We start from the raw sequence: 22,553 nt of genomic DNA on the forward strand, positions 1-22,553 counted from the left end.
TCTCTTCTTCTCTCCCCTTTGGCTTCTCTTCTTCTCTCCCCTTTGGCTTCTCTTCTTCTCTCCCCTTTTCCTTCTCTTCTTCTCTCCCCTTTGGCTTCTCTTCTTCTCTCCCCTTTGGCTTCTCTTCTTCTCTCCCCTTTGGCTTCTCTTCTTCTCTCCCCTTTGGCTTCTCTTCTTCTCTCCCCTTTTCCTTCTCTTCTTCTCTCCCCTTTTCCTTCTCTTCTTCTCTCCCCTTTGGCTTCTCTTCTTCTCTCCCCTTTTCCTTCTCTTCTTCTCTCCCCTTTGCCTTCTCTTCTTCTCTCCCCTTTGCCTTCTCTTCTTCTCTCCCCTTTGCTTCTCTTCTTCTCTCCCCTTTGGCTTCTCTTCTTCTCTCCCCTTTGGCTTCTCTTCTTCTCTCCCCTTTTCCTTCTCTTCTTCTCTCCCCTTTGCCTTCTCTTCTTCTCTCCCCTTTGGCTTTTCTTCTTCTCTCCCCTTTGGCTTTTCTTCTTCTCTCCCCTTTTCCTTCTCTTCTTCTCTCCCCTTTTCCTTCTCTTCTTCTCTCCCCTTTGCCTTCTCTTCTTCTCTCCCCTGGCTCTGTGAAAGAGAGTGTGTAGTGTTGAGAACCACCTAAGGTACGGTGGTAGAGGTGTGTAGAGAGGAGAAGAGAGGGGGGACAAGGGTACTGGACTCTCGACTCTCTCTCTGGTACTTTTGCGTAAGAAAAACAGACATGGGAAAAGACACATTCTTTATAGGATCTACCTTGAAGTCCAACTATGCAGTTGGACTACTACTTTAAATCAAACATTAAAATATATTTGCTGTTAAAGATCAAGCTTTGCCATTGTAAGACTGGTTCCTTGGCTTTAAAACAAATTGATGATTGAGTGGGTGTTTATATTAGAGACAAGAGGTGTCTCGGGAGATTTCCGTACACTCACGAGTGTGTCTGCATCCACGAACACACATTTGCCATATTGGGTGAGGGTCCAACAGTGGAGCTTGGTGGGGTCACTTTGACCCCCCAGTTCTGGTTGTCCCAGCCAAGATAGATGTGCTTGGTCTCCACTGTCCAGCACGTCCATTACCAGGACCTGGTCAAACACATGGCCCAGGGCAGCCCTATGGGGAGAGAACACAAGATTTCCTACAACTACAATCAGATTTTACATGACATCAATACACCAAAAAATACACTAGGTCCGCAGTGCACTCAGGATTGCAAAAGACTCCATCCAGTGAATCTAATACCCCCTTAACCGATGAGAGACAACAAACTGCATTTGTCTGATTTTTCAAGGACCTCTGTCACAGACACAGAGTATAACTTTCATTCCAATTCGAAAAGGTCATGCATCACTCTCCAATGATTCAGCGATATCATATTATATTTCTGTCCGAGATGCAGGGACTTCTCTCACCGTGCCTGGCTAGAGACATTAGTGGAGACCATCACATTCATTTCTCAAGTTCTTTTACCGAGATTCAAGCACTTCCTTTTTTCCTCTTGCATTAAATTAGAGAGTGATGTCAATCAACTTGACACTGACAGGTTATATTAAAATGGTGATATAATGAGGAGAACTTACCTGGCATGGTGTGTGACAGCGACTCCTCTAAATGAATGAACAACTTGAGGCAGAGGTAAAAGTGATAAATGGTAATAAAAGTGTCAAAGTGATCGATCAGGTCCCGCACCACTGGCAGAGAGGACTTGGCAGAAAATGCACTGGTTTCCCCTCAAATGAAACTCCAATATGTTGATGATACTGTAATCCGACAGTCCAGCGAGTCCAGCAGTAGTAACTGTCCCACAAACAATAGATACAGAATGATCAGTATAAAGTAATCCATTTTTTTTTACACAGCCATTTTGATTGGCTTTACAGCCATTTCGATATTTGTAAATGTACTATGAGAGTATCTAAAGCCAGGGAGTATAACCTCAAGCTGGTAGCGACACAAATACATCTGATGTTTTTAGAGCAAGAGCCAATCAGAGTGAGTCTATTTGAGTTCTCGGTCATGTGTCACTGGTCATTTGACTAAAATGAAAACCTGCAGGGTTTAAACAGGACCTTCAACAACGGTACTCTAGTCTGCAGTAGTCCAACCCCTGGAACGAAGTGCATAGTACTATGTGCAGGTGCATTCAATTCACTGTAGAACCATTGGTCAATCTTCATGATATACAAATGAATGGTACTATGGACAACAACACTGACGTTGAAACTTGATGGAAAACATTAAATAAAAAAAATACCAATCAATTGTAAAAAGTTACCTTTATTGATAACAATAAGGTACATTATCGACAGCCCTCCATTGTCTTCAAAACACACAAAACTAACCTGTAACGGTTTTCTTGTGTCGAAGGAGAGGCGGACCAAAATGCAGCGTGGTTGAAGTTCATGTTTTTTAAATAAGACAACTAAACATGAAAATAATACTAAACAACAAACGTGGAAAACCGAAACAGCCCTATCTGGTGCAACAAACAGAGACAGGAACAATCACCCACAAAACCCAACACCAAACAGGCTACCTAAATATGGTTCCCAATCAGAGAAAATGACTAACACCGGCCTCTGATTGAGAACCATATCAGGCCAAACACAGAAACAGACAAACTAGACACACAACATAGAATGCCCTCTCAGATCACACCGTGACCAAACAAAACATAGAAACATACAAAGCAAACTATGGTCAGGGTGTAACAGTACCCCCCCCACCCCCCACCCTCCCACATCCACCAAGCTGCGGACTCCGGCCGCAAAACCTGAACCTATTGGGGAGGGTCTGGGTGGGCATCTGTCCGTGGTGGCGGCTCTGGTGCTGGACGTGGCCCCTACTTCACCATAGTCTTAGTCCACCACCTTGTCCGCTTCCGTGGCCTCCTAACCACGGCAACCCTTCTAAATGACCCCATTGGACAGAGGGGCAGCTCGGGACAGAGGGGAGGAAGCTCTGGCAGCTCGGGACAGAGGGGCGGAAGCTCTGGCAGCTCGGGAGCTCTGGCAGCTCGGGACGGAAGCTCTGGCAGCTCGGGACGGAAGCTCTGGCAGCTCGGGACGGAAGCTCTAGCCGCTCGGGACAGAAGCTCTGGCAGCTTGGGACAGAAGCTCTGGCAGCTCAGGACAGAGGGGCGGAAGCTCTGGCAGCTCGGGACAGAGGGGCGGAAGCTCTGGACAGAGGGGCAGCTCGGGACAGAGGGGCTCTGGCAGCGCTGGACAGGCGGGAGACTCCGGCAGCGCTGGACAGGCGGGAGACTCCGGCAGCGCTGGACAGGCGGGAGACTCCGGCAGCGCTGGACAGGCGGGAGACTCCGGCAGCGCTGGACAGGCGGGAGACTCCGGCAGCGCTGGACAGGCGGGAGACTCCGGCAGCGCTGGACAGGCGGGAGACTCCGGCAGCGCTGGACAGCCGGGAGACTCCGGCAGCGCTGGACAGCCGGGAGACTCCGGCAGCGCTGGACAGGCGGGAGACTCCGGCAGCGCTGGACAGGCGGGAGACTCCGGCAGCGCTGGACAGGCGGGAGACTCCGGCAGCGCTGGACAGGCGAGGTGCACTGTAGGCCTGATGCGTGGTGCTGGCACTGGTGGTACTGGGCCGAGGACACGCACAGGAAGCCTGGTGCGGTGAGCTGCCACCGGAGGGCTGGTGCGTGGAGGTGGTACTGGATAGACCAGACCGTGCAGGCGCACTGGAGCTCTTGAGCACAGAGCTTGCCCAACCTTACCCGGTTGAATGCTCCCAGTCGCCCTGCCAGTGCGGCGAGGTGGAATAGCACGCACTGGGCTATGCAGGCGAACCGGGGACACCGTGCGCAAGGCTGGTGCCATGTAAGCCGGCCCAAGGAGACGCACTGGAGACCAGATGCGTAGAGCCGGCTTCATGGCACTTGGCTCGATGCTCACTCTAGCCCGGCCGATACGCGGAGCTGATATGTATCACACCGGGCTATGCACCCGCACTGGGGACACCGTGCACTCCACAGCATAACACGTTGCCTGCCCGGTCTCTCTCGCCCTCCGGTAGGCACAGGAAGTTGGCGCAGGTCTCCTACCTGGCTTCGCCATACTTCCTGTGTGCCCTCCCCCCAAGAAATTTTTGGGGCTGACTCTCGGGCTACCTACCTACTGTTTCTCCAACTCCATTCTCCTGTAACCCTCTTCGCACTGCTCCAGCGAATCCCAGGCGGGCTCCGTCACTCTCCCTGGGTCGACCGCCCACCTGTCTATTTCCTCCCAAGTCGTATACTCCAGACTTCGTAGCTCCTGCTGCCGCTGCCTGTCACCACGCCGCTTGGTCCTGTTGTGGTGGGTGATTCTGTAACGGTTTTCTTGTGTCGAAGGAGTGGCCAAACACAGAAACAGACAAACTAGACACACAACATAGAATGCCCACTCAGATCACACCCTGACCAAACAAAACATAGAAACGTACAAAGCAAACTATGGTCATGGTGTGACATAACCTACTACAATCAACTAAGTCAACAAATGATTTCCTGTATTGGTAAAGAATAAGCAGTAACACTTCTTCAGTTACAGTTACTTAAAAAGGTTTTAATTACATGTGCTGAAAGTTAGAGAACAAAAATGGCATATATATCACATGGCAAAAAAGCAGCAGAGCTTTTATATGCATTCTTCATTAGCATTTACAGCACAAGTGACACGGTAGAACATTCTAGTTTACCAGTTTGGTATCAACCCCAGGTATCGATTTCTATTCTTATCTGTATTGCATCAGATATCAAGCAATCGTTCATAACAATCTTAAACAAGTATAACTTACAACATACAATAACCACTTCTCAGTATAAATGTTATTTTGTAAATAAACATGCACAATGCATTAAAAAATTTTAAAAAACATTTCTGTCTATTTACCATGTGCATTTATGTTATCTTTCCTCACATAAACACTAACGAGTGGCTTGCACCCCAAACAATTAACTTACTGAAAGACAAAACGCGACGCAAAAGTTCAGCCTGAAACCAATCCTCATCCCAAATAGTACCCTACACACTCTTTTCATATCCACCAAAAGAATCCCTTTCTCTAAGGCACTTTTTTTCATCATACCTTAATCTATTCAAACATTGCTAAATCCTTTGGTAAAGGATTATATTTAAAAACAAGCTCTATTATTTGATGAAAAGAAAGACCCTACTGCCAATCAGAATTTAATATATGTGGAGACAGTTGAAGTCAAACAAATAGGAAAGCTATGTGGAATGTAAACACAGTCAAATGTAAAAATGTAGTTGTGGATACTAGCTAGGCCAACTAAAGTATGAAATGAAAATTAAATGAAAAGTGATGAAAAGTCAGCAAGTCAAAAGACAATTGTTTGGTACTGTACAATATACAATGAAAATGATTGACAGATCTTCAATGCAAAAAAAACATGTATTCAAGTTGTATATCTATCTAAGTGTCTTTACACGGCTAGATAAGGCACACACAAAAAAAGAAAACATATAACTAACATTCTCCCAAAGTTAAATTACAAATGAAAGACAAATGAAAAATTATATAGAGATTTTATTATTGTTTTTTTGCCCACTGACGTCTCCAGCAGACAGTTGATACCAGCTGATGGAAGAAGGTGTTTCTTTGCTAAAGGTGAGGCTCCTCTATGATGACCTGATCGAAGTTAGAATGACCTGAGCAAATTGCTCATCGCTGGAATCAGAGGAAGCACAGAAATAATGGTTGTTATGTTAACAAAAAAACAACAAAAAAATTGGAATTTAGAAGAAGTTAAAACCCTTCTCAGTAGACCTTTTGGCGAGGGCTCCTTTGCCCTAATCTGTAGGAAAGAAAAGGAGGGCAGAGAGAAGTCAAGAAACAGAGACCCACCCAGAGAAAAGGCAGGAAAACAGAACAGGAATACTAGATGGAGATAGTAGGTAGGGAGTATTTAGGAAGGTAGTAGTGTAAGTATTGGAGTAGTGGGTAGTATATTGTAGGAGAAGGGAGAGAGAGAGGGGAGAGAGAGAGAGAGAGAGAGAGAGAGAGAGAGAGAGAGAGAGAGACACTAGTGAGATCGTGTAATAGCTAGTGCTTACATTGGGGATTAGACCGAGCTCCACGTGCATTCTTTCCACTTTCTGGGTCTACACCTGAATGGAGAAATACATAAGCATTTACATCGAAGAACATGTTATGTGCCACAGACAACTTTATAGTGGGACCTCTAGACCCTTGTATCTTGCCCTGAGACATGGTTGTAGACTTGTATTAGATGCCATACAGGGATCGACAGCCAGGGCAACCTTTTATCCACTACTACACATACTCTACTGTACGTATCCCAATCCCATTCACTCACCTCCCTGAATCTTGAAACACAGTTTCTTCTTCTGGTAGGCAAAGTAGCTGGAGGCAGCACCAAGGAGGGCCATTCCTATTGCACTCACTACGCCAGCGATCTGACCAGATCCAGCTTCTACATCTACACAACAAAAAAGATCCATTGTCGTTGTTGTTTAGTTGATAAGGTTGTTTTACTCTCTGATTGATTCTTATTAACCCTCCTGCTTTTCTCCGGTCGAATTTGACCGATTTAAGTTTTATCTCTGAAAATTGTAGTTCATTTAATCTGATTGTAATAAGGTTCCATGACTTTGTCCACACAGGGCATCTGAATACACAAAATACATTTAGATGATTTTTGATGTTTTATTTCACTTTTGTACAGCTGTGGTGTTCCTGGTCAAAAATTACCGGTCATTAGAAATGAATGGGTGAGACTACAATTAGTTTAAAAAATTGAGTTCAGGCACATGCCCATTCATCAGATGGACACACTTCCTCTCCCAGACCCCCATATGCATGTGTTTGAGCAAACACACACACACACACACACACACACACACACACACACACACACACACACACACACACACACACACACACACACACACACACACACACACCTCACTCCCCTTCTTGGCTTCCATGGCAACCCCCACAGGAACCTTTCCCCAATAGAATATTTCCCCCACGGGAGCCACACCTGTTGGCATTCTCACAAACAATTACAACACTGTTTCAATAATATAAAGAACTTTTCTCAAAGCTCTGGTATATAAAGCTTTTTTGGAGCCTTTCTCACAATTCATTCCATGGTAACACAATGACCAAACGATAACTGTATGTGAGGCTCTTGATCATATCTTTTATCATGACACTGGTGAGGAGGAGAGAGTCCTTGTTAAACTTTGACACAAATTAGTCTGTGATAAATTGCACAATATGTTTCATCTGAGTATTCATCCATAATTCATCTGTAAATAATCCATACATTATGCTTTCTTTACTCAAAAACGAGTTGTAGGAGCTCAGGTCAATGAGGCCCACAGGCCATTAATAGCAAATAGAAGTTCAAAACGTGTGATGTTCACAATAAGTTACGTTGATAAAAGATCTAACACAACATTAGGTGATAATATATGTATTATTATGGATTTATAATCAGCTGTAATGGGGCGGTCATTTTGTACCGGGAACACAGAATTCATTAACATGAAACAGGAGGTTTAAAGTCTATTAAAGAAAGTGTGAGTGAGTGAGGCAATTATTCATGTTGCATAACGAGTCTTTTTTTCCCCAAAACATAACGCTCTTGCACACCAATGGAAAACATTTTGAAACGATACCATAATTCCACAAGGTGGTGGTCGAGAGCCCTTTTATGACGGCATCTGGTTGTAATGTCCTGGCAAAGTATTTCTGGGTAGAAAATAGTGCAACAACAGAACACTATGGGGGCTGAAACACAAATATTCCAGAGTTTCTCTTTAAAAACATCTTAAAACTATCTCGACAAAAAAAAACATGAAACCTCAGAGAAAGCCACAACCCAGTGATACAGTGAAGGACATAACACAAACCCAACTCCAAGGACACAGAAAGTAACAAAGAAAGAAATACACAATGGGATTAAAGTGAACAAACACTTTTGATGAATAAACCTTACATACAAGTAAAAACTGGTTTATCCCATACAGAACCACTGTGAGTAATAGTGTATCAAGCATTGAAACAGGGCGGTGCCCAGGGTAAAAACTGGTTGACACCCCAACAAATGGTGACTTACTGCTGGAGAATGCAACCTACCGCCTGTTGCTACAATCGTACAGTTCAGTCCAATAACCTTCACTCACAGTCCCACATGCTAGCTATATTCTTCAAGAGCCGGGTGCATGGAGTCCATCAACAGAAACCACGCTATGTGTTGAACCAGAACACCATAAATCAGAACACCGTTCAGCAGGCTTTATTAACATCTGAAGGGATACAACAATAGACAAAGAGACAATGGCAATGTGTTGATACCTAACCTCTCTGCTGTAACACACACAAGAAAAAGAGGTAGCACTTCTAACATGGTAAGACACGTTGCAATGGAAACCATATTTTGTATTTGAATGCAAGTGGCCAAAGAAACATACCCCAATGAAAAAGACATCCGTCAACCTTACAGGAACATTCACCATGAGACATAAATCATTTGTAAACGCACAGGATTGTATAACCTCTTTTCTGGCTGAACAAATATATCCTTCAGTGTTTCAGAATAAGTCATTCATGTTGTCAATATTGGAATCTGAGAGAACCGCATGTCAGTTTGTTCTGGAACACATTAGCGTAAAAAAAAAGTGTTGGATCTTTCAACCGAGTGCTGTGAAGTTTGGCTACGCTAGGAATGTGTGCTGACTAGGCCTCTGTGTGGGGCTGTTAGGGCTAGGCTGCAAAAGCATTAGTAAGTAACAGGCTTAGGGTATAGTAATGATGGGCATGTTATGACAGGGCGCGACACAGGAAAAACATTTCAACAAAGACCTTCCGAGACAATGACCCATAATTGTCAAAAATTGTAAACATAGCTTTTTTATATCTTCATTATTGTTTTGCATTAATTGACATGTCATCTGAAAAGACTAATCACACAAGAAGGAACACACATATGAAACAACTACATGCAATGCATAAGAATGCCTCAAAAACCACACTAACCGTGAAAAATATCAGTAACCACTATCTTTAGTCTTATAGCTGTAACATTTTACAAAACAGAATCCCATAAGCTCAACACATAGGGATGATTCAGAAACTGTGACTTCAGAAAGTAAAGAGAAGGGTGGGGTGTCAAAGAGGGGATGGAGAGCACACCCACTCCTTAAGGGATAAAACCTCTGAAATTTGTACTAACCTTAGCTTTAACCCAGTGAAAACTGGAGCCTACACTCAGAACAAAAAAAGATCTCTCTAGAACCTAAAAGAGTTATTCAGCTGTCCATTAGGAGAATCCTGTTTGGTTCCAGGTAGAACCAAAGAGAGTTCTACATGGAACCCAAAGGGGTTATCCTATAGGGACAGCCGAATAAACCTTTTGGAACCATTTTGTCTAAGTGTACAAACCATTGCTTTGTAAGATCAGCCCTGAGAGGTGTTTTAAAGCACCTCAAACCTTTAAGACCATGTAAACAACTAATCAGAACACTCCCTCATATCTGAGCACCAATCAGAACATAGGTGGATAGATGATTTCCTGATTCCTGAAAGTCACTGGAGGCTCATTCATTGGCCCACATCCAAAAGCTCCATGGCCTTCTCTAACAGAGGCAACACTGCTTGCTTTATGTTGGATATCCAAACATGGACACCCTCTGGCATGTTAGCATCTAGCATCTTCAGGAATTGGCCCCACAGTAGGTCTAGATCTGCAACGACACAGAATCGTACCTGGGTTTTAGGCTATGGCCAATAGCGTGCACCCAATCAAGCCAATCAGAGTTAATTCCCCTTTGCATCCCAAACCAATAGTTCCCAATGTTCCCATAAAGCTTACTGTACTTATTTACCCAGAAGTTAAACTATATTTCTTGCTACTTAGGAAAAAATTGCCATCGTCAAGCATCCACTTGCACTATTTGATCAGGGAATCCTCTAAGCATTTTTCAACACATTTAGTTTGATCGACCTCATCCGCTCAGCGCAGACCTTTCACTTGTTTTATTATTCATTTTCAATAACTGTGCTGTGTTTGGATTGAAACAGGGACTATAGAGCAACATAATCCGACCGTGAGGAGCACACAATAAAACCAGGGAAACAATCAGCCAACTTCCTGTGAGACAGGAAACGGATATGACTATAAAAGCACGGAGCTTAGTCCCTCAAGAGGTGTGGGAAGAATTAATTGTCACTGAGATTCTTCATAGTGCAGGCATTTGACACCATGGTAAAGATGAGTGGTGAGAGTCAAATGAAAGGACTGGGTGTGGGTACAGTGGGCGAATACAGACTCTAAAGATTCCACCTAAATCTGGTGCGGAATAGCCGCTCAACTTGACAAACGGCACCCCATATAATTCCTCCTCTGAGACGCTTGATAATTAACATTATTTATTGTAGAAATAAATGGATTGATTACTTTACCTTGAGGTTGATCTGCAGGAGCATTACCTCCTCCTGGAGACGGAAAAAGAGAGCGAGAAAGTAAGCATAAATCCTATAAATGGCGTACCATTGGGATCTGAGGGGGCTGGGTCAGCGGCACGTGCTATATATATATATATATATATATTTTTTTTTTAAACAGAGCAAAGTGAGATGCACTTCTACTCCCTCGTAGAATCTGTAGTATATACTTCTAGACATACTGTACATAGAAGTAGCTAAATCAAATCAAATTGTATTTGTCACATACACATGGTTAGCAGATGTTAATGCGAGTGTAGCGAAATGCTTGTGCTTCTAGTTCCGACAATGCAGTAATAACCAACAAGTAATCTAACTAACAATTCCTAAACTACTGTCTTATACACAGTGTAAGGGGATAAAGAATATGTACACAAGGATATATGAATGAGTGATGGTACAGAGCAGCATAGGCAAGATACAGTAGATGGTATCGAGTACAGTATATACATATGAGATGAGTATGTAAACAAAGTGGCATAGTTAAAGTGGCTAGTGATACATGTATTACATAAGGATGCAGTCGATGATATAGAGTACAGTATATACGTATGCATATGAGATGAATAATGTAGGGTAAGTAACATTATATAAGGTAGCATTGTATAAAGTGGCTAGTGATATATTTACATCATTTCCCATCAATTCCCATTATTAAAGTAGCTGGAGTTGTGTCAGTGTCAGTGTGTTGGCAGCAGCCACTCAATGTTAGTGGTGGCTGTTTAACAGTCTGATGGCCTTGAGATAGAAGCTGTTTTTCAGTCTCTTGGTCCCAGCTTTGATGCACCTGTAATGACCTCGCCTTCTGGATGATAGCGGGGTGAACAGGCAGTGGCTCGGTTGGTTGATGTCCTTGATGATCTTTATAGCCTTCCTGTAACATCGGGTGGTGTAGGTGTCCTGGAGGGCAGGTAGTTTGCCACCGGTGATGCGTTGTGCAGACCTCACTACCCTCTGGAGAGCCTTACGGTTGAGGGCGGAGCAGTTGCCATACCAGGCGGTGATACAGCCCGCCAGGATGCTCTCGATTGTGCATCTGTAGAAGTTTGTGATTGCTTTTGGTGACAAGCTGAATTTTTTCAGCCTCCTGAGGTTGAAGAGGCGCTGCTGCGCCTTCTTCACGATGCTGTCTGTGTGAGTGAACCAATTCAGTTTGTCTGTGATGTGTATGCCGAGGAACTTAAAACTTGCTACTCTCTCCACTACTGTTCCATCGATGTGGATAGGGGGGTGTTCCCTCTGCTGTTTCCTGAAGTCCACAATCATCTCCTTAGTTTTGTTGACGTTGAGTGTGAGGTTATTTTCCTGACACCACACTCCGAGGGCCCTCACCTCCTCCCTGTAGGCCGTCTCGTCGTTGTTGGTAATCAAGCCTACCACTGTTGTGTCGTCCGCAAATTTGATGATTGAGTTGGAGGCGTACGTGGCCACGCAGTCGTGGGTGAACAGGGAGTACAGGAGAGGGCTCAGAACGCACCCTTGTGGGGCCCCAGTGTTGAGGATCAGCGGGGAGGAGATGTTGTTACCTACCCTCACCACCTGGGGCGGCCCGTCAGGAAGTCCAGTACCCAGTTGCACAGGGCGGGGTCGAGACCCAGGGTCTCGAGCTTGATGACGAGCTTGGAGGGTACTATGGTGTTGAATGCCGAGCTGTAGTCGATGAACAGCATTCTCACATAGGTATTCCTCTTGTCCAGATGGGTTAGGGCAGTGTGCAGTGTGGTTGAGATTGCATCGTCTGTGGACCTATTTGAGCGGTAAGCAAATTGGAGTGGGTCTAGGGTGTCAGGTAGGGTGGAGGTGATATGGTCCTTGACTAGTCTCCCAAAGCACTTCATGATGACGGAAGTGAGTGCTACGGGCGGTAGTCGTTTAGCTCAGTTACCTTAGCTTTCTTGGGAACAGGAACAATGGTGGCCCTCTTGAAGCATGTGGGAACAGCAGACTGGTATAGGGATTGATTGAATATGTCCGTAAACACACCAGCCAGCTGGTCTGCGCATGCTCTGAGGGCGCGGCTGGGGATGCCGTCTGGGCCTGCAGCCTTGCGAGGGTTAACACGTTTAAATGTTTTACTCACCTCGGCTGCAGTGAAGGAGAGACCGCATTTTTCCGTTGCAGGCAGTGTCAGTGGCACTGTATTGTCCTCAAAGCGGGCAAAAAAGTTATTTAGTCTGCCTGGGAGCAAGACATCCTGGTCCGTGACTGGGCTGGATTTCTTCCTGTAGTCCGTGATTGACTGTAGACCCTGCCACATGTTGGCTGCACCGCTTCGGATAGCGTCTCTCCAGTGAGCCATGTTTCCGTGAAGCACAGAACGTTACAGTCTCTGATGTCCCTCTGGAATGCTACCCTTGCTCGGATTTCATCTACCTTGTTGTCAAGAGACTGGACATTGGCAAGAAGAATGCTAGGAAGTGGGGCACGATGTGCCCGTCTCCGTAGTCTGACCAGAGGACCGCCACGTTTCCCTCTTTTTCGGAGTCGTTTTTGGGTCGCTGCATGCGATCCATTCCGTTGTCCTGTTTGTAAGGCAGAACACAGGATCTGCGTCGCGAAAAACATATTCTTGGTCGTACTGATGGTGAGTTGACGCTGATCTTATATACAGTAGTTCTTCTCGACTGTATGTAATGAAACCTAAGATGACCTGGAGTACTAATGTAAGAAATAACACGTAAAAAAACAAAAAACTGCATAGTTTCCTAGGAACGCGAAGCGAGGCGGCCATCTCTGTCGGCGCCGGAAGGAAATATTCCAATAGATAGGCCTGTGTGTGCTATTTACATGTATGTGCAAATGTTCATGAAGACTTCAGAGATTTATTGTATAAAGACTTGCATAGAGTTGGTCAAATATTTCCAGATTCCCTTCAACATGTCGTCTTTAGCTTTCTGAAGCTCTCTTCCAAAGGGGCTCTAGTCATTAACTGTGAGGGCTGAAATCTTCCCCTTACACTGACTTTAATGACAGGTTATTTCAGTTTGTTTCCAGCTCCTCTGGACTCTCCACAGTATCATGCAGGATAGCATCAGACTAACAGGCATATGGCACTAATTACATTGGTAACCATGAGGGGTTTTTCTCTTCCCTATTTCTGCTTTTTGTTCTCTCTTTTGTAAAGAACAAGTAATTACTTCCATTCTAAGTGACTAAGAGGAAAAAGAGAAAGGAAATGCGTATACAGTTTTAAGACAGAACGGTTCTGTTTTAGTCCACAGTGAATTTAGCACTGCAATTAACTTTAATATGGCAACAATGGACCATTTCTGTCAGGTCCCCAGCCTCCCCGACAGACTCTATTGTGTGTATTTTGACGTACCTTAGTCTGAGTAGAAACTACTCTCCCTCAACAGTTTGCAGGCCTACTGTTGGAAGTCAAACCCATGAACTCATTTGTTTGAACAGCACCCTTTGTCTGGCCTGTGACACTGCTTCTAAACTGATTTCAGAACAGAAATTCAATAATAAAATCCCTAAATGTCCTACCTCCTCCTCCTCCTCCTCCTCCACCTCCCTTGCCGGGATCAGGCTTGTAGCCACCGTTGTCGCTCACATCAAACAGGTCATTGTCTCCGAAGGACCCGCCACCTTCCAGATGAAAACAGTGTAGCAACAGTGAGTCAGTAACACTTAGCATTGTTCTCCTGGGAGTCCATAATAACAATACACAGTAGCACACACATAGTATGTGATCATCAAACAGAGGAAATTAAGGAATATATCCAATGCTTAGTACCGGTGCCTCCATCTTTAGGTGGAACAACAGCTGGTTTACCCGGTACGGGATCTATGGATGGTAGACATTACAGAACAAGGAAGAGGAGTCGGAAGTTATATTACATTATAACACGTTATAATAACATTATAATATGTTTTCACACCGGGAAGCATGCCACTAGTCCCTCATACCATTTCCTCCGACATTAGATGTGAAAACATCAGCACCTACAATCACTTAAGCTCTTAAGTGAACGTGACAGTGTGGTTTAGCAGGTTTTGAAGGCTCAAGAGGCCCAGCTTTTTATCAAGAGAGGTGAGAGTGTGAGTGTCACTGGACGCAAAGCAGGGGGAATCTCCTTTACATACGCAGCTATATCCCCATGTCTCAAGACATCTCAAGACGTCTCAAGACAAAAGGTGATTGCTGGGTATGTAAAGGCTGCTGAAGAAAAGCTTAATCATAGATAGCAGTGGGTATGATTCATCACAAGACCGGTTGATTGCTTGATTGAATGATTGATTAATTGTTTGTTTGTTTGATTGGGTTAAATAAACAGGGAGGGAGGGACAAAGAGAGAATCCCCAATATAGACCTACACCAAATAGAAAGACGTCTTCCCTAGACTGAGAACCTAACAATAACTCTGGCTTTACCTGGACCCAAGGCATCAGACAGGTCAAAACCCATCCCATCTATGAAGAGAAAATAGAACAGAAAACATTCCATGATTGTATCATTTACAATGGATGACATCTCCCATCTTGAGGTCAATACTAGGTTTGCTTTAGGAATCAGAACCAGGGCCTAAAATTAACTGTTTGGTCTGCAGCCACTGTGGTACTCGCCACTGATTTTTTACCAGCAAATACATTTTTTTTTTAATAATAAAACATTTGACCTTGCTTTGTAATGTTTCTGAAACAAGAAATGTATTAGTAAGAAGTAATGTGGTATATTGGGATATAGGATTCATATTTCATTGTGCGATTAGCAGCTATGAAACAAAACAGCAGAAATACTTTGAAAACAGCTACTGCATCATTTTTCTGCAATAAATTGCCACCTGTACTTTTGACTATTTTATTCACAAATGCAATGCTCGCACTGTAGAGACCTGCAAATTGAACACCGTGGCAGGAGAAATAGACATTCCTACCTGCCAATACCTAAATCTACCCTCATTTAGTGGATGTTAATTTTATGCCCTGATCAGAAAGTCTTCCTGTGTTCAATAATCTGAGAGCTAGAATCCTGATCAAATAGGATGGATACTGTAATTACAAGTGATGGGTGTCACTTCAGCTCGTTGAGTTCATTTACTTACCATCAGCTGGTTTTTTGGGATCTACAGGTGCGGCAGGTGGAGGGGCAGGTTTGGGATCTGGAAAGGGCATGAAGTACATCAACTATAAGAGCATTGTATTCCACATTGGGAAAATGATTGGACAAATGATTGGAGAACATATTTAGTTAAGAACACATTAAATAAACACATTGATGTATCCATGAAATCTAAATCATCTGAGAACAGAAAGAGAATCTTAGCTGAAATACATGTGAGCTATCCATTCATTTGACATTTGTCAGCCATAGATGCCTTACTAGTTCCACCTTCTTTAGGAGGGATCCCAGCTGGTTTATCGGGCTCTAAGAAGAGGAAAGGTGAATCAAGGAAGATAGATTTCAAAAGCCTCAACTTTAAACCATAATTCCCAGGATTTTCACCTTTGAGTTGAACCATTTTAAAGCCAGGAAAGGAAAACTTATTAGAAATATAGAATAATAAAAGAAGGCAATCCAGGCTGCGATTTGCTGAAAGGGATGGGTGTGTCATTTCGCCAGTTATTACTGGTTGAATATAACTGAATACTACTACAGTATAACTATACAATTTGATGCAGTTATAAATCTATCACCCAAATTGCAAACTGGATGAACCCTTAAAGCACATCAGTGAAAAATAAATCAGAGCCAAGGAATGATCCAATCTTATTATCCCGGCACCAACGAGCTGATGAGAGTAAGTCTGTTGAATGGGAAGGGTAACCAAATGTAAGTCTGATATATAGAAAAGTTTGAGAGGAAAACCAACACCAACTTAGACGAAGAGGGAGCCATGTACACCTATTATTATGTCCCTTTTACCTTCTGGACCAAGAGCATCGAATAGATCAAATCCACCTCCTGGAGATGAAGAAATATAATGGCATTAATTTGTGCTTATAGCATGATTATAACACTGTCAACACAGAAGAATCTGGTCATGTAGAGGGGTATTTGAAGAAGTGTGACAACACAAAAGGAAATCCTTGCATAAGGTTGATCCTTGCATAAGAGTCCCCTTAGGGGGCTGGGCCACCCTGCAGTCACATGCTGTGCTCATATTCTCTTCCTTCAAAGTGGTTATTGATGTGGTTCATGTTGAGTCATAGGAGTTGTGACTAATGAGATATCTATCTTCCCTTGCTAGTGACTTCTTTGTTTCATCCCACAGTCAGTGTTATATTATGTGATAGGTTTCCCTACCTGGACTGGGATCCTTTGCAGGTTTCTTTGGCTGTTTTGGAATAGCAGTTGCCTTAGGGTTATCTAAACAAAGAGAGAGGGGTTTTTCTTTGCCTTTCATAAAATCATTAATCACATTATATCTATAAATCTATAAGGCTGGAAGTGTTAACAAAACAAACATCTGTACTATAATAACAGGATCATCATGTGTTATGAGTATTAAGAATTATAATTGTCATTTCTACGTTATATTTGGACCTGAAATGCTGTTCAGTAATAACTAACTAACCAATTTGCATTATGCAAAATGCATTCAACTAGATCAGAGCCAGACAGCGCTGTGAGCAGTGCTACAGATAGGCAGAGGAGGAAGACATACCACCTGAACACAGTGAGGAACAGCCATTACACCTGTTTCATCAATATGAACTACATCTACAGTTGGCTTACCTATCAACAGACATGAAAAGAAAATGTGAAAAATCAAGAAACTTACCTAAATCTAAGGCATCAGCAAGATCAAAGTCTGTGGGACAAAGATGAAATACTATTGGTCAGCCACAATTTCCAAGACAACGCCAACACACCCACAACACTGGCTGTCTACGCATCTTAGTTAGCACCACATTCTACTCAACTAACTCAACTAGCTTTTTCAACTGTGTCCTAAAAAAGTTCAATGGAACCAACAGTTGCTATGTGCGTGACTTTGATATTGTGACAGTGTTTGTGCTACTTAACAGCAGGTAGGACAGGACATCCTGTATTGGTTGCCTGGTGAGGTTTTGTTATGAGGGAACTGGCCTTGCAGTCTGTTGCGACTACAGTCAGTTACAGTTTGAAGGTTTGAAAATTGTATCACCCACAACCTGCAGACAGAATCACTGCTATGGTGAATGACTTAATAAACAAGACAACCTGAACCAGTGTTCCCAACCAGGGGTACTAGGACCCCCAGAGGCTACTTGGCCTAGCCACAAGGGGTACTTGAGAATATTCATGAGACCATAGGCCTACTATGGGGGGGGGGTAAATCAGGGTTACTCTGACAGAGCAAATTCTGTTGGTGGTACAGTAACTGCAAAAGGCTGGAACCACTGAGCAAAACCATCTAAAACAACCATCTCAGTATAACGGGTGCAATAAGTCCAACCCCTCACAGATTGGATTATTTTTTTTGTTTTATTAAGTTATTTATCTTTGTATAGTATAACATCAATTAATCAGTCAATGTGTATGAGGAAACATTTAAAACAAACTATTCTAAAAATTCACCTGCAGAAAAGCATGCTGGGGAATATGATAATGAGGGCCCCTCCCATGTCTTTTTCACTCTGAGAGAGTTACCAGAAATGAACTCAACACAGCCAAGTAACAACAACAACATGCGATTAAAAAGATTTCTTGAATCAAATGTCCTGTCCAGTAAGGTGACAGACATTCCTAACACTGATCTGAATAAGGCATGGGAAGTCACATCACTTTCTAATGACTAAATGCACTCTAAACAGGATGATGGGAAAGTAAACAGTAGTGTTTAAAAACTGAATACTTAAGAGATATATGCGTTCTCCTGGTTGGAAACTAACTGGAAAAAGCTGACTATCATGTTTAATCTTGCAATCTAAATGCATTTGATTAAGATGATAAGCTTTATTGGCTAATCTAAATGCCTAATGTTTAAGATTTAAACACTGACATTTGGGTTATAAACGTGTCACATGTTTCATGGTTTTACAGTGGACTTTCAGAAGAAAGACCAACAAGCTATTAACTGTATCAACTAACTAAATATAACCCACTTGTACTAATTATTTCACTGTGTAATGGACACTTGAGGCAATGATGGGGTAGTATGAAACAGTCTTTCTTCAGTTCAGTGTGGCTTTTAAATCTAGGCATCACATGTGTCATCATGAAGACAGCGTGCCTATCTAGGTAGGGGTTTGGGGCTGCATGCCTGTTGTCAACTCTAGCTAATCCTGGAGCAGCCTCACACAGCCAAGAGACACAGCCATTCACAGGGTGGGAAATATATTTTGAATGTTACGTTCATTGGGTGCTGAGTATAACTCACAGAGGTGCTATAAGGCTGAAAAGTTTTTCAAAGTCCAATATCTTACAGGCCTACAGATGTAAATCTTCCCGCAACAGGGTGATCAAATTAAGATCCTAAACCTATTTTTATTTTTTTTACAAACATTGCATTGTGGGAAAAGAGGATCTGAAACATTGGGTTGAGGCAACAGTATCTGATAGTATCTGATTAAAAACTATCAACTAGCAAATGTATTGCCAACTAAGTTTGTTGGAGCTACTGTTTATCTGGATATTTTTCAACTGACACACAAGCTCAGAGAGCCTACAAAAAAAACAAGGTTGGCTGAGCGGGCCTTGGCTTGAAAGTGTCTTGATAGAAGAAAAACTTCAGCGAGAGAGTTGTTAGTATGCAGTACAGGGAACTATTCTGCAAACCTCCCTTACCTTTCAGTAATTAAATCCTGCTAGAAAACAAAACACTCTCTCCTGATCCTTAGACTTGTTTTTCAAAGTTGTGCCCAGTCATGCCAGTTAGCATTGCACGCACATGTGCTTCCCTATGAGCCAAAGACACTACCCTGATTATAAAGGGGAGACTAGACACACCCTTGAGTCATATACTACCACACTAAGATGAGTCAGAACTCTTCTGAGAGCAAGGATTATAGCACTGTACAAGAAGTGCACAAGTGTTGTAGTAGCCTACATGTTTGTAAGTGCTATACTGCCTTGCTGTTAAAAACGTATTCATGATCAGAAGGTCCCCTGTGGGACGGTTGAGCTAACATAGGCTAATGCGATTAGCATGAGGTTGTAAGTAACAAGACAATTTCCCAGAAATTGGCAGAAAGCTTACCATATTGGCAGAAAGCTTATTCTTGTTGATCTAACTACACTGTCCAATTTACAGTAGCTATTACAGTGAAGAATGCCATGCTATTGTTTGAGGAGAGTGCACAGTTTTGAACTGAAAAAAGTTCTTAATAAACAAATTAGGCACATTTTGGCAGTCTTGATACAAGATTTTTAACAGCAATGCAATGGTTCATTGGATCAGTCTAAAACTTTGCACATACACTGCTGCCACCTAGTTCCCAAAATCTTAATTGCACCTGGTCTGGAATAATACATTATGGCCTTTCTCTTGCATTTCAAAGATGATGGTACAAAAAAACTTTTTTTTCTTTGCATTATATTTTTAACCAAATCTAATGTGTTATATTCTCCTACATTCCTTTCGCATTTCCACAAACTTCAAAGTGTTTCCTTTCAAATGGAACCAAGACAATGCATATCCTTGCTTCAGGGCCTGAGCTACAGGCAGTTAGATTTGGGTATGTCATTTTAGTCAAAATTTGAAAAAAAGGGGCCGATCCTTATTAAGGTAAATGCATGTTATTCTTAGCTGTTCAACCAAAAACTGCATGGGTGAGTGGGGTGCGAAACAAATGCATGCAACAGGCACGTGCCCTAACACATACGGGGGCACAGACATGGAATTTCCCAGTTTATTTTCTTGCCTAAATCTATAAACGTATTTCTACTACTTCTAGGCCAATCTTGTATGTACCTTGTCCAAAGGATAGGCCTAAGGAAGACTTTAAATAGGCCTACGTTACCATCAACATAACAACAAAACAACAAGTAAACAACAACAATAATAGCAAATGTCATCATTATCATCATATTATTATCATTATCATAACAGCTATTCATAATAGGCCTAATAATGGCTTAGTTATGTATCCTGGGTGGGGAAAAAACCTTACCTTGTGTTTTTGTCCCTATAGCAAGAGTTACAAACAACGCAATCCATAAGCAAGATTTCATGGCTGCTGAATAGGAAAGAAAACAAAAGTTTTCCTGAATTATCCGATGCTGGATCGATATGGCTATTTTAACTAATTCCTTGCTCGGAGTTCTTTGTCAAAATAAATCGGTAACTTTAGGGTGTGTCAACGTGCCTACTAGCACTCGAGTGTTCTCCAGTTACAGATTGGCAGTCAACTTTCCAATAGAATGAAAGAGCAGTCGGGGTGGGTGTGCTGCGGTAACTTCATAAAATAAAGGCGTTACCCTGGCCGCGCATCAGGTCACAAGCTGAGAGAAGTGAGGGGCTTAGCCTAAATTGACATTACTCTTGTTGCCTATCACCATCGATTGATTGAAAATGAATGTAATTATCATGACTCAAACGCTATATGAACTGTCTCTATTCAAGGGAAATTAGTTTTTCTCAGCATATGCGTATAGGCTACACAAAAGCTATTTTGCATCAATTTCATGTTTATGATGTAAAAAAAAGATAGAACACTGCAGACACGTTAAATTATTTCCCAAATACTCCTCAGCAGATCAAAATGTGTGGTACTCCCATAACACAGTGGCTTTTTGAACGGGGCGATTGTGCCATCTAGCGAGATGTCATGGTTTTCACTTAAATTTGTAACGTGCCTTTCCATACTGTGCGGTGTGCGTAAAAGCAAAGAAAATGTGGCAACTGGCCATGGTGAAAATGGTAATGAGAAATAATGTAATTGGCAGCTATACTACAAACTCTCATCTTGTAAAATAGTATGTAGTAGGCTATGGCCTAATCGATGTAATGCATAGTCTATAATAGGAAAATGGCCAACATCGAATAACAGAGCACGATATTAAAATAATGTTTGCCTTATTATTTAAAAAAATATATAATAATGAAATTTGAAATCGTCTCTGTTTATCAACATCTGAGGATGGTCAGTGTTGTCTATATATAATGATTTATAATCATATTTGTGTTGCTTCGGTGAATGTTGAGGTCTCTAAAGACACATGTATAGGCCAGTGGATGCCAGCGAGTCTGACTCTTCAAGTTGGCACGCATCAATGCAGATTCCAAGGAGGACTAGTTCGGGTGCTGTAGAGTGCAGATAACGTGTCCATCATTTCATTCATAAGAGCCGGAGCAACAGAGCCCGCTTATTCATCCTCGTTTTCTTCGCTGCTGACATGCAGTCTTTCTTGTCTCCATTTAACAAGGCGATCTTAGTGGCTTTGTTTATTTTTGCCATCTTACTCATTCTTTATGTAATACTATGGTATATATGCCGAGACGTGGATTGCGACCACGGTATCTGACGCTTGTCGTGAGAAAAGCAGACGATACCCTGACTTTGGTTTATACGGAGACGCGCCAGGGTGACCCTTTGGTAAGTCCACAGGCGCGTCTTGACCGCTCTGACCATGAGCTCAAGGTGCATCATTTAACCAACGGTAACATGGAATTCGTTTGTATATATTGGTGATGTTGAGTAAAATATGTGCAGTTCCTTTTATGTGTATCGTGTAGGCTGAATACCCTATTCAATTTGATCTCCAACGTGTTGCGCCACATTCGTGTTAGCATGAGGTAGGCTATTGCAAAGCAGGGGAAATGTTTCCCTTAATTATTATTGGTATTCATATTAATATTTTATAATTCAGTAAAACGTATATTAGTGGAAAAGCTGCTATCGTGTGACAAAGAAGGCGGGAAGGCGGTTCTGGCTACACGTTTTTGAAGCATCTGTGTCACCCTTTTCCCCCTCGCTCGCAAATGTCCCGTTATTGGTCATCCAACAAAAACACCGTTGACAATTCATAGAGACATGAGGAGGCACCAATAACATTTCAAATTATATTTAATCATTCTGGTTCTGATTCTGATTTTGCTTCATCCACAATTGGAAAGTGTGATGGGGATAGATGGGATTGATTTTATTCTATGAATATTTCAATTCTGCGGAATGTCCTGTAAATGCTTACCTTTAAAACA

At 42.6% G+C, this 22,553-nt stretch overlaps 1 protein-coding gene across 10 annotated transcripts; it reads right to left on the reverse strand.

The window, feature by feature from the left end:
* Positions 1 to 4,529: 4,529 nt before the first annotated feature.
* LOC135543556 (CD99 antigen-like protein 2) lies at positions 4,530 to 20,834 on the reverse strand. Of its 10 annotated transcripts, XM_064970917.1 has the most exons (14): positions 20,524 to 20,831; positions 17,211 to 17,240; positions 16,733 to 16,795; positions 16,352 to 16,390; positions 15,809 to 15,853; positions 15,531 to 15,587; positions 14,860 to 14,898; positions 14,222 to 14,272; positions 13,972 to 14,073; positions 10,441 to 10,473; positions 6,326 to 6,448; positions 6,063 to 6,116; positions 5,776 to 5,803; positions 4,530 to 5,676 (listed from the first exon to the last, which is right to left on the reverse strand). In XM_064970917.1, exons 1-13 carry the CDS (start codon positions 20,582 to 20,584, stop codon positions 5,799 to 5,801), a joined length of 702 nt encoding a protein of 233 aa, XP_064826989.1. In that variant the 5' UTR covers positions 20,585 to 20,831; the 3' UTR covers positions 4,530 to 5,676; positions 5,776 to 5,798. The 10 variants fall into 10 exon arrangements, with proteins under 10 accessions (XP_064826989.1, XP_064826987.1, XP_064826986.1 ...); XM_064970915.1 differs by lacking the exon at positions 5,776 to 5,803 and having other exon boundaries at positions 16,352 to 16,387; positions 20,524 to 20,832; XM_064970914.1 differs by lacking the exon at positions 5,776 to 5,803 and having other exon boundaries at positions 20,524 to 20,829.
* Positions 20,835 to 22,553: the final 1,719 nt, after the last annotated feature.

The sequence above is a fragment of the Oncorhynchus masou genome, chromosome 7 (assembly GCF_036934945.1).
Source record: "Oncorhynchus masou masou isolate Uvic2021 chromosome 7, UVic_Omas_1.1, whole genome shotgun sequence".
NCBI classification, from domain to species: Eukaryota; Metazoa; Chordata; class Actinopteri; order Salmoniformes; family Salmonidae; genus Oncorhynchus; species Oncorhynchus masou.